This window comes from Somniosus microcephalus, unplaced genomic scaffold (assembly GCF_052327205.1).
Source record: "Somniosus microcephalus isolate GS21.2 unplaced genomic scaffold, FLI_Smic_1.0 unresolved_chr2, whole genome shotgun sequence".
Taxonomy (NCBI): domain Eukaryota; kingdom Metazoa; phylum Chordata; class Chondrichthyes; order Squaliformes; family Somniosidae; genus Somniosus; species Somniosus microcephalus.
Genome location: NW_028225180.1, coordinates 36,269,554 through 36,283,343, shown reverse-complemented (window position 1 = coordinate 36,283,343; position 13,790 = coordinate 36,269,554). Strand labels below are relative to the sequence as shown.

The 13,790-nt window shown below is 48.3% G+C and overlaps 1 protein-coding gene across 3 annotated transcripts in view; it reads left to right on the top strand.

The window, feature by feature from the left end:
• The window catches only part of patl1 (PAT1 homolog 1, processing body mRNA decay factor), an 88,980-nt gene that overhangs the window by 16,824 nt on the left and 58,366 nt on the right, over nt 1-13,790 (top strand). For all 3 annotated transcript variants that reach the window (XM_085975938.1, XM_085975937.1, XM_085975939.1), the window contains exon 2: nt 5,351-5,453. In XM_085975938.1, coding sequence (XP_085832064.1) covers nt 5,351-5,453 — 103 coding nt within the window. The remainder of the gene's footprint in view (nt 1-5,350; nt 5,454-13,790) is intronic.

Genomic DNA, 13,790 nt, shown 5'->3' with positions numbered 1-13,790 from the left:
GTGCAAGCTAAGCTGCACTCCATTAGGGGACCCGAGGTCCTTTCTGGAGTGACAAGTCGAGAATATGTAGCACGTGAACCGGAAACTGTGACCACTTTATTAGGGCCAGTTTTGTGCTGTAGCCAGGGTCTACTAAAGACTTGACTGAGGCTGCACACATGCATTGTGGGATCTTACAGTGCGTAAATTGGTTGCCGCTTCTTTCAATGTGCTTCTCTCTGGGCTGAATTTTGAATCCAGGAAAGAAATACAGAATTTATACAGTGTCTTTCACGACCCCCGGACATCCCAAAGCGTTTTATAGCCACCATCTACAAGGCACAAGTAAGGAGTGCGATGGAATACTCTCCACTTGCCTGGATGAGTGCAGCTCCAGCAACACTCAAGAAGCTCGACACCATCCAGGACAAAGTAGCCCGCTTGATTGGCACCCCATCCACCACCTTAAACATTCACTCCCTCCACCACCGGCGTACAGTGGCTGCAGTATGTACCATCTACAAGATGCACTGCAGCAACTCGCCAAGGATTCTTCGTCAGCACCTCCCAATCCCGCGACCTCTTCCACCTAGAAGGACAAGGGCAGCAGGCACATGGGAACACCACCACCTCCAAGTTCCCCTCCAAGTCACACACCATCCTGACTTGGAAATATATCGGCCGTTCCTTCATCGTCGCTGGGTCAAAATCCTGGAACTCCCTAACAGCACTGTGGGAGCACCTTCACCACACGGACTGCAGCGGTTCAAGAAGGCGGCTCACCACCACCTTCTCAAGGGCAATTAGGGATGGGCAATAAATGCTGGCCTTGCCAGTGACGCACAGATCCCATAAGCGAAAAAAAAATACTTTGAAGCGCAGTCACTGTTGTACTGTAGAAAACACGGCAGCCAATTTGCGCACAGAAAGCTCTCAAACTTTTTTTTAGTGATGTTGGTTGAAGGATAAATGTTGGCCCCCCCAGGACGAACTCGCCTTGCTCTTATTCGCAATAGTGGCCGTGGGATCTGAGGGGCCTTGGCTTAACGTCCCATCAGAATGACGCCACCTCCGACAGTGTTGCCACTGGGAGTATCGGCCTAGATTTTTGTGCTCAAGTGTCTGGCGTGGGACTCGAACTCACGACCTCCTGACCCAGAGGCGAGCGTGCCACCCACTGAGCCACAGATGACACCTATGGGGAATAGTATCCTCCGTAATCAGCTGTCTGAGGACTTAGTGATTCACGCTCAAAATGATTGAGGAGCGCTTGCATAAACTCAGCTTGTAGTCCCTGGAATGCAGAAGATGAGGGGGTGATTTGGTTGAGATTTTTAGGATTTTGAAAGGAATTGACAGGGTAGATAGAATCATAGAATGATTGCAGCACAGAAGGAGGCCATTCAGCCCGTTGAGCCCGTGCCTGCTCTCTGCAAGAGCACTTCAGCTACTCCCACTCCCCCCGCCCTTTCCCCGTAGTCCTGCAAATTTTTTTCCTTCAGGTACTTGTCCAACTCCCTTGTGAAAGCCACGATTGAATCTGCTGCCTCCACCACCCTTGCAAGCAGTGCATACCAGATCCTAACCACTCGCTGCGTAAAAAAGTTTTTCCTCATGTCGCCTTTGGTTCTTTTGCCAATCACCTTAAATCTGTGTCCTCTGGTTCTCGACCCTTCCGCCAATGGGAACAGTTTCTCTCCATCTACTCTGTCCAGACCCCTCGTGACTTTGAACATCTCTATCGGATCTCCTCTCAACCTTCTCTGCTCCGTGGAGAACAACCCCAGCTTCTCTAGTCTATCCACTTAACTGAAGTTCCTCATCCCTGGAACTATTCTCATAAATCTTCTCTGCACCCTCTCTAAGGCCTTCACATCCTTCCTAAAGTGCGGTGCCCAGAATTGGACTCAATACTCCATTTGAGGCTGAACCAATGTTTTATAAAGGTTCTTCATAACTTCCTTGCTTTTGTACTCTATGCCTCTATTTATGAAGCCCAGGCTCCTGCATGTTTTTTTAACCGCTTTCTCAACCTGCCCTGCCACCTTCAACGATTTGTACACATATACCCCCAGGTCTCTCTGTTCATGCATGCCCTTTAGCTTATATTGCCACTCCTCATTCTTCCTACCAAAATGTATCACTTCGCACTTTTCTGCGTTAAATTTCATCTGCCACTTGTCCGCCCTTTTCACCAGCCTAGGTCCTGGTGACTTATTAAAGTACAGCCAACCTTTCTACTACCTCCTTTTTATCAATTTTTATCATATCCAGCATCTCCACTACCTCCTCTTTCACTATGACTTCGGCAGCAGCATCTTCTTCCTTGGTGAAGACAGATGCAAAGTACTCATTTAGTACCTCAGCCATTCCCTCTGCCTCCATGCGTAGGTCTCCTTTTTGGTCCCTAATCGGCCCCACCCCTCCTCTTACTATCCGTTCACTATTTATATGCCTATAGAAGACTTTTGAATTCCCTTATATGTTAGCTGCCAATCTATTCTCATACTCTCTCTATGCCCCTCTTATTTTCCTTTTCACTTCCCCTCTGAACTTTCTATATTCAGCCTGATTCTCACTTGTATTCTCAACTTGACATCTGTCATACACGCTCTTTTTCTGCTTCATCTTATTCTCCATCTCTTTTGTCATCCAGGGAGCTCTGACTTTAGTTGCCCTACCTTTCCCCCTTGTGGGAATGTACCTCGACTGTACCTGAACCATCTCCTCTTTAAAGGTTCAATCACAGTTTTGCTTGCCAATCTTTGATACCAATTTACCCGGGCCAGATCCGTTCTCAATCCACTGAAATTGGCCACCCTCCAATTAAGTATTTTTACTCTAGATTGCTCCCTGTCATTTTCCATAGCTTATCTAAACCTTATGATACTATGATCACTGTTCCCTAAATGACCCCCTACTGACCCTTGCTCCACTTGACTCACCTCATTCCCCAGAACCAGATCCAGCAATGCCTCCTTCCCCGTTGGGCCGGAAACGACTGATCAATAAAGTTCTCCTGAAAACACTTCAGAAATTCTTTCCCTTCTCTGCCGTTTACACTATTACTATCCCAGTCTACATTAGGATAGTTGAAGTCCCCCATTATCGCTACTCTACAGTTCTTGAACCTCTCTGTAATTTCCTTTCAAATTTGCTCCTCTATATTCTTCCCACTAGTTGGTGGCCTATATAGAATAAACCTAGTAGTGCAATGGCACTTCTATTGTTTCTTAACTCTAACCAAGAAGATTCTGTCCTTGATCCCCTCCAGGACATCCTCTCTCTCCAGCACGATAATATTCTCCTTAACCAATACTGCCACCCAACCTCCTTTCTTTCCTTCTCTAACATAGAAACATAGAAGATAGGAGCAGGAGTAGGCCATTTGGCCCCTCGAGCCTGTTCCGCCATTTAATGCGATCATGGCTGATCATCCAAATTCAGTACCCTGTCCCTGCTTTCTCCCCATATCCTTTGATCCCTTTAGCCTTAAGAAATATATCCAACTCCTTCTTGAATATATTTAATGAATTGGCCTCAACTGCCTTCTGTGGTAGAGAATTCCACAGATTCACCACTCTCTGGGTGAAGAAATTCCTCATCTCTGTCCTAAATGGCTTACCCCTTATCCTTAGACTGTGACCCCTGGTTCTGGACTCCCCCACCATCGTGAACATCCTTCCTGCATCTTGTCTGTCTAGTCCTGTTAGAATTTTATAAGTTTCAATGAGATCCCCTCTCATTCTTCTATACTCTAGCGAATACAAGCCCAATCGGCCCAATCTCTCTCCATACGTCATTCCTGCCATCCCAGGTATCAGTCTGGTGAATCTTCGCTGCACTCCCTCCATGGCAAGAACATCCTTCCTCAGATAAGGCGACCAAAACTGCACACAATACTCAAGGTGCGGTCTCACCAAGGCCCTGTACAACTGCAGCAAGACATCCTTGTTCCTGTACTCGAATCCTCTTGCTACGAAGGCCAACATACCATTTGCCTTCTTAACCGCCTGCTGCACCTGCATGCTTACCTTCAACGACTGGTGCACAAGGACACCCAGGTCTCGTTGCACTTCCCCTTCTCCCAATCTATTGCCGTTCAGATAATAGTCTGCCTTCCTGTTTTTGCCACCAAAGTGGATAACCTCGCATTTATCCACATTCTCATGCATCTGCCCAATCACCCAACCTGTCCAAATCATACTGGAGTTTCTCGGCATCCTCCTCACAGCACGCACGCCCACTCAGCTTTGTGTCATCTGCAAACTTGGAGATATTACATGTAGTTCAGATTACGGGAAGACATTAATAAACTTGCAGAATGGGCATATAATTGGCAAATTAAGTTCAACGCAGATAAATGGTATTACATTTTGGTAGGAATTTACTTGGAGGATTGCGAGTCTGGGTGGGGTGGAAGAACAAAGGGATCTGGGCGTACAAATACACAAATCACTGAAAGTTGCGACACAGGTTAGCAAGGCCCTAAAAATAGCAAACCAAGTACTCGGGTTTATTTCTCGAGGGATAGAATTGAAAAATAGAGATGTTATGCTAAACCTGTATCAAACCGTTGTTAGACTACACTTGGAGTACTGCGTACAGTTCTGGTCGCCATATTATAAAAGGTTAGAGGCACTGGAGAGGGTGCAGAGAAGATTTACGAGGATGATGCCAGAAATGCGAGGGTATACCTCTCAGGAAAGGATGAACAGGCTGCATCTCCTTTCTCTTGAAAAGAGAAGGCTGACAGGTGACCGAATAGAGGGCTTTAAAATTATGAAAGGTTTTGATAGAGTGGATACAGAGAGAGTGTTTCCACTTGTGGGGAAGAGCAAAGCTAGAGGCCATCAATATAAGATAGTCACCAAGAAATCAAATAGGGAATTCAGGTGAAACTTCTTTACCCAGAGAGTGGTGAGAATGTGGAACTCGCTGCCACAGGGAGTGGTTGAGGTGAATAGTATAGTTAGATGCATTTAAGGGGCGGTTAGATTAGCATATGAGGGAGAAGGGAATAGAGGGTTATGCTGATAGTTAGATGAGGAAAGACGGGAGGAGGCTCAAGTAGAGCATAAACGCCGGCATGGACTGGTTGGGCTGAATGGCCTGTTTCTGTGCTGTATATCCTATGTAATCCTGTGTAATATGGAGACCAGAACATAAGACGTAAGAGCAGGAGTCGGCCATACGGCCCCTCGAGCCTGCTCCGCCATTCAATAAGACCATGGCTGATCATCGACCTCAACTCCACTTTCCCATCCGATCTCCATATCCCTTGATTCCCCGAGAGTCCAAAAATCTAACTGTGCACATTACTCTCAAGTGTAGTCTCATCAATAGCTGTCCTCGTGTTCTCCCCTCGCAGTCCCTGGACGACAGCCCGATTGAGGAAGATGAAGAAGCCCTCCGAGAGGAAGACCACGATATCGACCAGTTCAATGAGGATACGTTTGGGGCCGGAGCGGTGGGTAAGTCACAGCCTGTGTGGTTTGTCTGGCGGCCTGTTGAATGTTAATGTGTAGATGTTCTCTCTCTCTCTCTCTTTTCCCTCCTCCCTTCTGACAGTGCTGGCTCTCGCTGGGGTCCGGCCACCACTTGTAACTCGTTCGAGTTAGTGGCCCCTTGTTCATTGGCAGTCCAGGCGTTCTCAGCAGAATATTTAACCATGGGAGGCATCATCCATCCTCCCCCAGCATCCACCAAGGAGCTGGGCAGTGGTCCTCAGCAGAAACCCCGGCTGATTTTCCACCCCTCTCTAACCCAGGGGTCACGGACAGTGATCAGGAGCAGGAACCCCGGCTGATTTCCCCTCTCTCACTAACCCAGGGGTCACTGGACAGTGATCAGGAGCAGGAACCCCGGCTGATTTTCCATCCTACTCTAACCCAGGGGTCACGGGACAGCGATCAGGAGCAGGAACCCTGGCTGATTTCCCCGCTCTCTCTCTAACCCAGGGGTCACTGGGCAGTGATCAGGAGAAGGAACCCTGGCTGATTTCCCCTGTCTCACTAACCCAGAGGTCACTGCGCATTGATCAGGAGCAGGAACCCCGGCTAATTTTCCATCCCTCTCTAACCCAGGGGTCACGGGACAGCGATCAGGAGCAGGAACCCTGGCTGATTTCCCCGCGCTCTCTCTAACCCAGGGGTCTCAGGAGAAGGAACCCTGGCTGATTTCCCCGCTCTCTCTCTAACCCAGGGGTCACTGGGCAGTGATCAGGAGCAGGAACCCCGGCTGATTTCCCCTCTCTCACTAACCCAGGGGTCACTGCGCATTGATCAGGAGCAGGAACCCTGGCTGATTTCCCCCTCTCTAACCCGGGGTCACGGGCAGTGATCAGGAGCAGGAACCCTGGCTGATTTCCCCCCTCTCACTAACCCAGGGGTCACTGCGCATTGATCAGGAGCAGGAACCCCGGCTGATTTTCCACCCCTCTCTAACCCAGGGGTCACGGGACAGCGATCAGGAGCAGGAACCCTGGCTGATTTCCCCGCTCTCTTTCTAACCCAGGGGTCACTGGGCAGTGATCAGGAGAAGGAACCCTGGCTGATTTCCCCCCTCTCTCTCTCTCTCTCTCACCCTCTCACCCAGGGGTCACTGGACAGTGATCAGGAGCAGGAACCCCGGCTGATTTCCCCTCTCTCACTAACCCAGGGGTCACTGCGCATTGATCAGGAGCAGGAACCCCGGCTGATTTACCACCCCTCTCTAACCCAGGGGTCACGGGACAGTGATCAGGAGCAGGAACCCCGGCTGATTTCCCCTCTCTCACTAACGCAGGGGTCACTGCGCATTGATCAGGAGCAGGAACCCTGTCTGATTTCCCCCTCTCTCTCTAACCCAGGGGTCACTGGGCAGTGATCAGGAGCAGAAACCCTGGCTGATTTCCCTGCTCTCTCTCTAACCTAGGGGTCACTGGGCAGTGATCAGGAGCAGGAACCCTGGCTGATTTCCCCCTCTCTCTCTCTAACCCAGGAATCACTGGGCAGTGATCAGGAGCAGGAACCCTGGCTGATTTCCCCTTTCTCTCTAACCCAGGGGTCACTGCACTGGGCAGTGATCAGGAGCAGAAAACCTGGCTGATTTCCCCTTTCTCTCTAACCCAGGGGTCACTGGGCAGTGATCAGGAGCAGGAACCCTGGCTGATTTCCCCTCTCTCTAACCCGGGGTCACGGGGCAGTGATGAGGAGCAGGAACCTGACTGATTGACTTCTCTCTCTAACCGAGATCACAGGAAAATTCTGCTGCCTTAGCCTGGACCTGAGCACAGAGTGGGGACAAGGTACCGGGGATCTCCCTGGTATGCCATGCATTGCCTTCACACAACCGGGAGCGAAAAAGAAAAGAAAGACTTCGCGATTCAGATCGTTTCACGATCTCGGGACGCCCCAAAGCACTTCACAGCCAGTGAAATACTTTTAAAGGGTCGTCACTGTTGTAATGTAGGAAACACGGCAGCCAATTTGTGCACAGCAAGCTCCCACAAACAGCAATGAGATAATGGCCGGATCATCTGTTTTCGGTGTTGTTTTGAGGGATGAATGTTGGCCCCAGGGAGAACTCCCACTGCCCCCCCCCCCCCCACCCTGCTCTCTTCTTCGAAATAGTGGCCGTGGGATCTTTAATGTTCACCAGAGAGGGGAAGGTCGTCTGCCTTTGTGAAAGGTAACTCCCAGGAGACGAGAGAGTGAGTCGCCTTTGGCAGGGATTCCTGGGGGTGCGTGCTGGACCTTTCGCCACAGCCTTTCATTCGCCCCGCAAATCAAATGCAGCCACAGCACTGATCTACCTAAACTGTGTCCCAAATCCGGAGGAGCGTCTGTACCCAGAGCGCGCTGAGAATGTGGAACTCGCTCCCACAGGGAGTGGTTGAGGCGAATAGCATCAATGCATTTTTTTGATTCGCTTCTGGGATGTGGGCATCGCTGGCAAGGCCAGCATTTATTGCCCATCTCCTAGTTGCCCTTGAGCAGGTGGTGGTGAGCTGCCGCCTTGAACCGCTGCAGTCCATGCGGTGAAGGTGCTCCCACAGTGCTGTTAGGGAGGGAGTTCCAGGATTTTGACCCAGCGACGATGAAGGATTGGCGATGTACCTCCAAGTCAGGATGGTGTGTGACTTGGAGGGGAACTTGGATGTGGTGGTGTTCCACTGCGCCTGCTGCCCTTGTACTTCTAGGTAGGTTTACTAATCTCCAATCTCACAGAGAGGGAGAGAAGTAAAAAGTAATCGAAGTGTGACGTCACCAGAAAGCAGGTAAGTGATTGGTTGGTGAGTATTTCTCTCTTTTTAAACTTTAACTCTGTGGTTTATAGTTTCTAAGCTCTCTGTGGTGTAGCGGGGACTGTTTGTAAAACCAGGACCCTTAAATATCCCATTTAACTGTAGTGTAATTGGTGGTATTGATTTGATTTGATTTAATTTAATTGCAATTAACTAAAGGGTAAGTCATGGCAGGAGAGCTCAGCCCGGTGGCCCGTGGTATGCTCCTCCTGTGCTATGTGGGAACTCAGGGACACTTCCAGTGTCCCTAACAACCATGTGTGCAGGAAGTGTGTCCAGCTGCAGCTACTGGCAGACCGCATTGCGGCGCTGGAGCTGCGATTGGATTCATACTGGACCATTCGCGAGGCTGAGGACGTCGTGAATAGCACGTTTAATCAGTTGGTCACACCGCAGGCAAAGGTTGGACAGGCAGAAAGGGAATGGGTGACCAACAGACAGAGTACTAGGCACAGGCAGGTAGTGCAGGGGTCCCCTGTGGACATCCCCCTCTCAAACAGATACACCACTTTGAGTACTGTTGGGGGGGATGGCTTACCAGAGGAAGGCAGCAGCAGCCAACTTCCTGGCACCAGGGGTGGTTCTGCTGCACAGGACGGGAGGAAAAAGAGGGGTAGAGCTATAGTAATAGGGGATTCTATTGTAAGGGGAATAGATAGACGTTTCTGCGGCCGCAAACGAGACTCCAGGATGGTGTGTTGCCTCCCTGGTGCAAGGGTCAAGGATGTCTCGGAGCGGCTGCAGAACATTTTGGAATGGGAGGGTGAACAGCCAGTTGTAGTGGTGCATATAGGCACCAACGATATAGATAAAAAACGGGATGAGGTCCTAAAAGCTGAATATAGGGAGTTAGGAGGTAAATTAAAAAATAGGACCTCAAAGGTAGTAATCTCAGGATTGCTACCAGTGCCACGTGCTAGTCAGAGTAGAAATAGAAGGATATTTCAGATGAATACGTGGCTAGAGGAATGGTGTGAGGGGGAGGGATTCAAATTCCTGGGACATTGGAACCGATTCTGGGGGAGGTGGGACCAGTTCAAACCGGACAGTTTGCACCTGGGCAGGGCCGGGACCGATGCCCTAGTGGAGTGTTTGCTAGGGCTCTGGGGGAGGGTTTAAACTAAAATGGCAGGGGGTTGGGAACCTGAGCAGGTCGACAGAGGAAAGGGAAACAAGGATAAAAGAAAAAGATAGGAAGGAGAAAAACAAAAGTGGCAGTCGGAGAAATCAACAGTTTAAATCAAACATGGCCACAGTAAATAATAATTCTAATAGGTCTAAGAGCGTTACAAAAACAAGCCTGAAGGCTTTGTGTCTTAATGCGAGGAGCATTCGTAATAAGGTGGATGAATTAGCTGCGCAAATAGAGGTAAACGATTATGATTTGATTGGGATTACGAAAACATGGCTGCAGGGTGGCCAATGCTGGGAACTCAACATCCAGGGGTATTCAATATTCAGGAAAGATAGGCAAAAAGGAAAGGGAGGCGGGGTAGCATTGCTGGTTAAAGAAGGGATTAACACAATTGTAAAGAAGGATATTAGCTCTGATGATGTGGAATCTGTATGGGTAGAACTGAGAAATACCAAGGGGCAGAAAATGTTAGTGGGAGTGGGAGTCCCTGTTCCTGGGACTAGGGACAGGGTCACTGGCAAGGCTTGGAAGCTAAGCAGAGCCAGGCCTGGTTAGTACCTGGAGGGGTGACCATCAGGGAAGACCAGGTGCAGAAGGTCACGGAAGGAGCCCCGAGGAGGGGCCAGTTGGTGAGAAGGTCACGGAAGGAGCCCCGGGAGGGGCGGCTGGTGAGCAGGCCCGGGCGTTGGGCTGAAGATTGTCGGACAGGAGGAATGGTGGAAATGGAATGGCGGAAATGGAATGGCGGCGCGCGCAGACGCAGCGGCTTTGCTTCTCCCAGGACGGTGCTATTTACGTTTAATGTTAATGTTATTTGTACTGGACTCATGGGAGCTTGCAAGATCACATTTCGTTGTTCATGTACTTGTGCATTGTACAATGACAATAAAGTTGAATTATTATTATATAGACCTCCAAACAGTAATGCGGAGGTTGGGGATGGCATTAAAAGGGAAATTAGAGAAGCGTGCAATAAGGGCACAGCAGTCATCGTGGGTGACTTTAATCTTCATATAAATTGGGCTAACCAAATTAGTAACAATATTGTGGAGGAGGAATTCCTGGAGTGTTTACGGGATGGTTTGCTGGACCAATATGTCGAGGAACCAACCAGAGATCAGGCCATCTTAGACTGGGTGTTATGTAACGAGAAAGGATTAATTAACAATCTTGTTGTACGAGACCCCTTGGGTCGGAGCCATCATAATATAATCGAGTTCTTCATTAAGATGGAGAATGAAGTTGTTGACTCAGACTCGGGTCCTGAATTTAAATAAAGGAAACTACAATGGTCTGAGGCGCGAGTTGGGTGGGATTGATTGGGGAATGTCACTCAAAGGGTTGACGGTGAATAGGCAATGGCAAACATTCAAAGACCGCATGGATGAGCTACAGAATTTGGTCATCCCAGTTTGGCATAAATATAAAACAAAAAAGGTGACTCAACCGTGGCTAACAACGGAAATTAAGGATAGCATAAGATCCAAGGAGAGGACACATAAATTGGCCAGAAAAAGCAGTAAACCTGAGGATTGGGAGCAGTTCAGGATTCAACAAAGGAGGACAAAGGGATTAATTAAATAGGGGAAAATAGAATATGAGAGTAAGCTTGCAGGGAACATAAAAACTGACTGTAAAAGCTTTTATAGATATGTGAAGAGAAAAAGATTGGGGAAGTCAAGCGTAGGTCCCTTGCAGTCAGAATCAGGGGAATTTATAATGGGGAGCAAAGAAATGGCAGACCAATTAAATATATATTTTGGTTCTGTCTTCACAAAGGAGGACACAAATAACCTCCCAGAGATGTCGGGGAACATAGGGTCTGATGAAAGAGAGGAACTGAAAGAAATCAGTATTTGTAGGGAAATGGTGTTAAGGAAATGGATGGGATTGAAGGCTGATAAATCCCCAGGGCCTGATAATCTACATCCTAGGGTACTTAAGGAAGAAGATGCATTGCTGATCATCTTCCAACATTCGATGGAATCTGGAACAGTACCCATGGATTGGAGGGTAGCTAATGTTACCCCACTATTCAAAAAAGGTGGTAGAGAGAAAACAGGGAATTACAGACCGGTAAGCCTGACATCGGCAGTGGGGAAAATGCTAGAGTCCATTATAAAAGATGTAATAGAGCACTTGGAAAACAGTGACAGGATCGGACAAAGTCAACATGGATTTACAAAGGGTAAATCGTGCTTGACTAATGTACTGGTATTTTTTGAGGATATAACTGGTAAAATAGATAAGGGAGAACCAGTGGGTGTGGTGTATTTGGACTTTCAGAAGGCTTTCGATAAGGTCCCGCATAAGAGATTAGCGTGTAAAGTTAAGGCACATGGGATCGGGGGCAAGGTACTGACTTGGATAGAGAACTGGTTGGCAGACAGAAAGCAAAGAGTTGGAATAAACGGGTCTTTTTCCGAGTGGCAGGCAGTGACTAGTGGGGTACCGCAGGGATCGGTCCTTGGACCCCAGCTATTCACAATATATATTAATGATCTAGACAGATTATGAAAGGGTTCGATAGGCTAGATGTTTCCACTTGTGGGGGAGACCAAAACTTGGGACCATAAATACAAGATAGCCACTAATAAATCCAATAGGGAATTCAGGAGAAACTTCTTTACCCACAGAGTGGTGAGAATGTGGAACTCGCTACCACAGGGAGTCGTTGCGGCAAATAACGTAGAGGCATTTAAAGGTAAGCTAGATAAGTGCTTGAGGGAGAAAGAAATAGAAGGGTATGTTGCTGGGTGAGATGAAGAAGGGTGGGAGGAGGCTCGTGTGGAGAACTCACACCGGCACAGACCAGTTGGGCCGAATGGCCTGTTTCTGTGCTGTAAGTTCTATGTCAAGGGAACTAGATGTAATATCTCCAAATTTGCAGACGACACAAAGCTGGGTGGGCGTGTGTGCTGTGAGCAGGATGCCGAGAAACTACAGGATGATTTGGACAGGTTGGTGATTGGGCAGATGCATGGCAGATGCAATTTAACGTGGATAAATGTGAGGTTATCCACTTTGGTGTCAAAAACAGGAAGGCAGATTATTTTCTGAATGGCAACAGATTGTGAGAAGGGAAAGTGCAACGAGACCTGGGTGTCCTTGTGCACCAGTCGCTGAAGGTAAGCATGCAGGTGCAGCAGGCGGTTAAGAAGGCAAATGGGATGTTGTCCTTCATAGTGAGAGGGTTTGAGTACAGGAACAAGGATGTCTGGCTGCAGTTGTACAGGGCCTTGGTGAGACCACATCTTGAGTATTGTGTGCAGTTTTGGTTGCCTTATCTGAGGAAGGATATTCTTGCCATGGAAGGAGTTCAGCGAAGATTCACCAGGCTGATACCTGGGATGGCAGGAATATGACGTATGAGGAGAGATTGGGTCGATTGGGCTTGTACTCGCTGGAGTTTAGAAGAATGAGCGGGGATCTCATTGAAACTTATAAAATTCTGGCAGGACTGGACAGACTAGATGCAGGGAGGTTGTTTCCCGATGGTCGGGGAATCCAGAACCAGGGGTCACAGTCTAAGGATAAGGGGTTGGCCATTAGGACAGAAATGAGGAGGAATTTCTTCACCCAGAGAGTGGTGAACCTGTGGAATTCTCTACCACAGAAGGCAGTAGAGGCCAATTCATTAAATATATTCAAGAAGGAGTTGGATATATTTTTTAAGGCTAACGGGATCAAGGGATATGGGGAGAAAGCAGGGGCCGGGTACTGAACTTGGATGATCAGCCATGATCGCATTGAATGGCGGAGCAGGCTCGAGGTGCCGAATGGCCTACTCCTGCTCCTATCTTCTATGTTTCTATGTAATGGCTTGCTGCACCTGCACATTCACTATCAGTGACTCATGTACAAGGACACCCAGGTCCCTTTGAGCATTTGCATTTCCCCAATCTTTCACAATTTAGGAAATACTCTGCCTTTCTGTTTTTTCTACCAAAGCGGATAACTTCACATTTATCCACATTATTATATTCCATCTGCCATGTTTTCGCCCACTCATTGAGCCTGTCGTGATCCCCTTGAAGCCTCGTCACATCCTCTTCACAACTGACACTGTCACCTAGCTTTGTATCATCAGCAAATTTGGAAATGTTACATTTAGTCTCCTCATCCAAATCATTGATATAGATTGTGAATAGCTGGGGCCCAAGCACCGATCCTTGCGGTACCCCACTAGTCACAGCCTGCCATCCTGAAAAAGACTCGATTATCCCTACTCTTTGTTTTCTGTCCGTTAACCAATTCTCAATCCATGCTAGTATATTACCCCCAATTCCATGTGCCCTAACTTTGTTCAGCAACCTCTTGTGCGGGATCTTATCGAAGGCCTTCTGAAAATCCAGATACACCACATCTACTGGTTCCCCTTTGTCTACT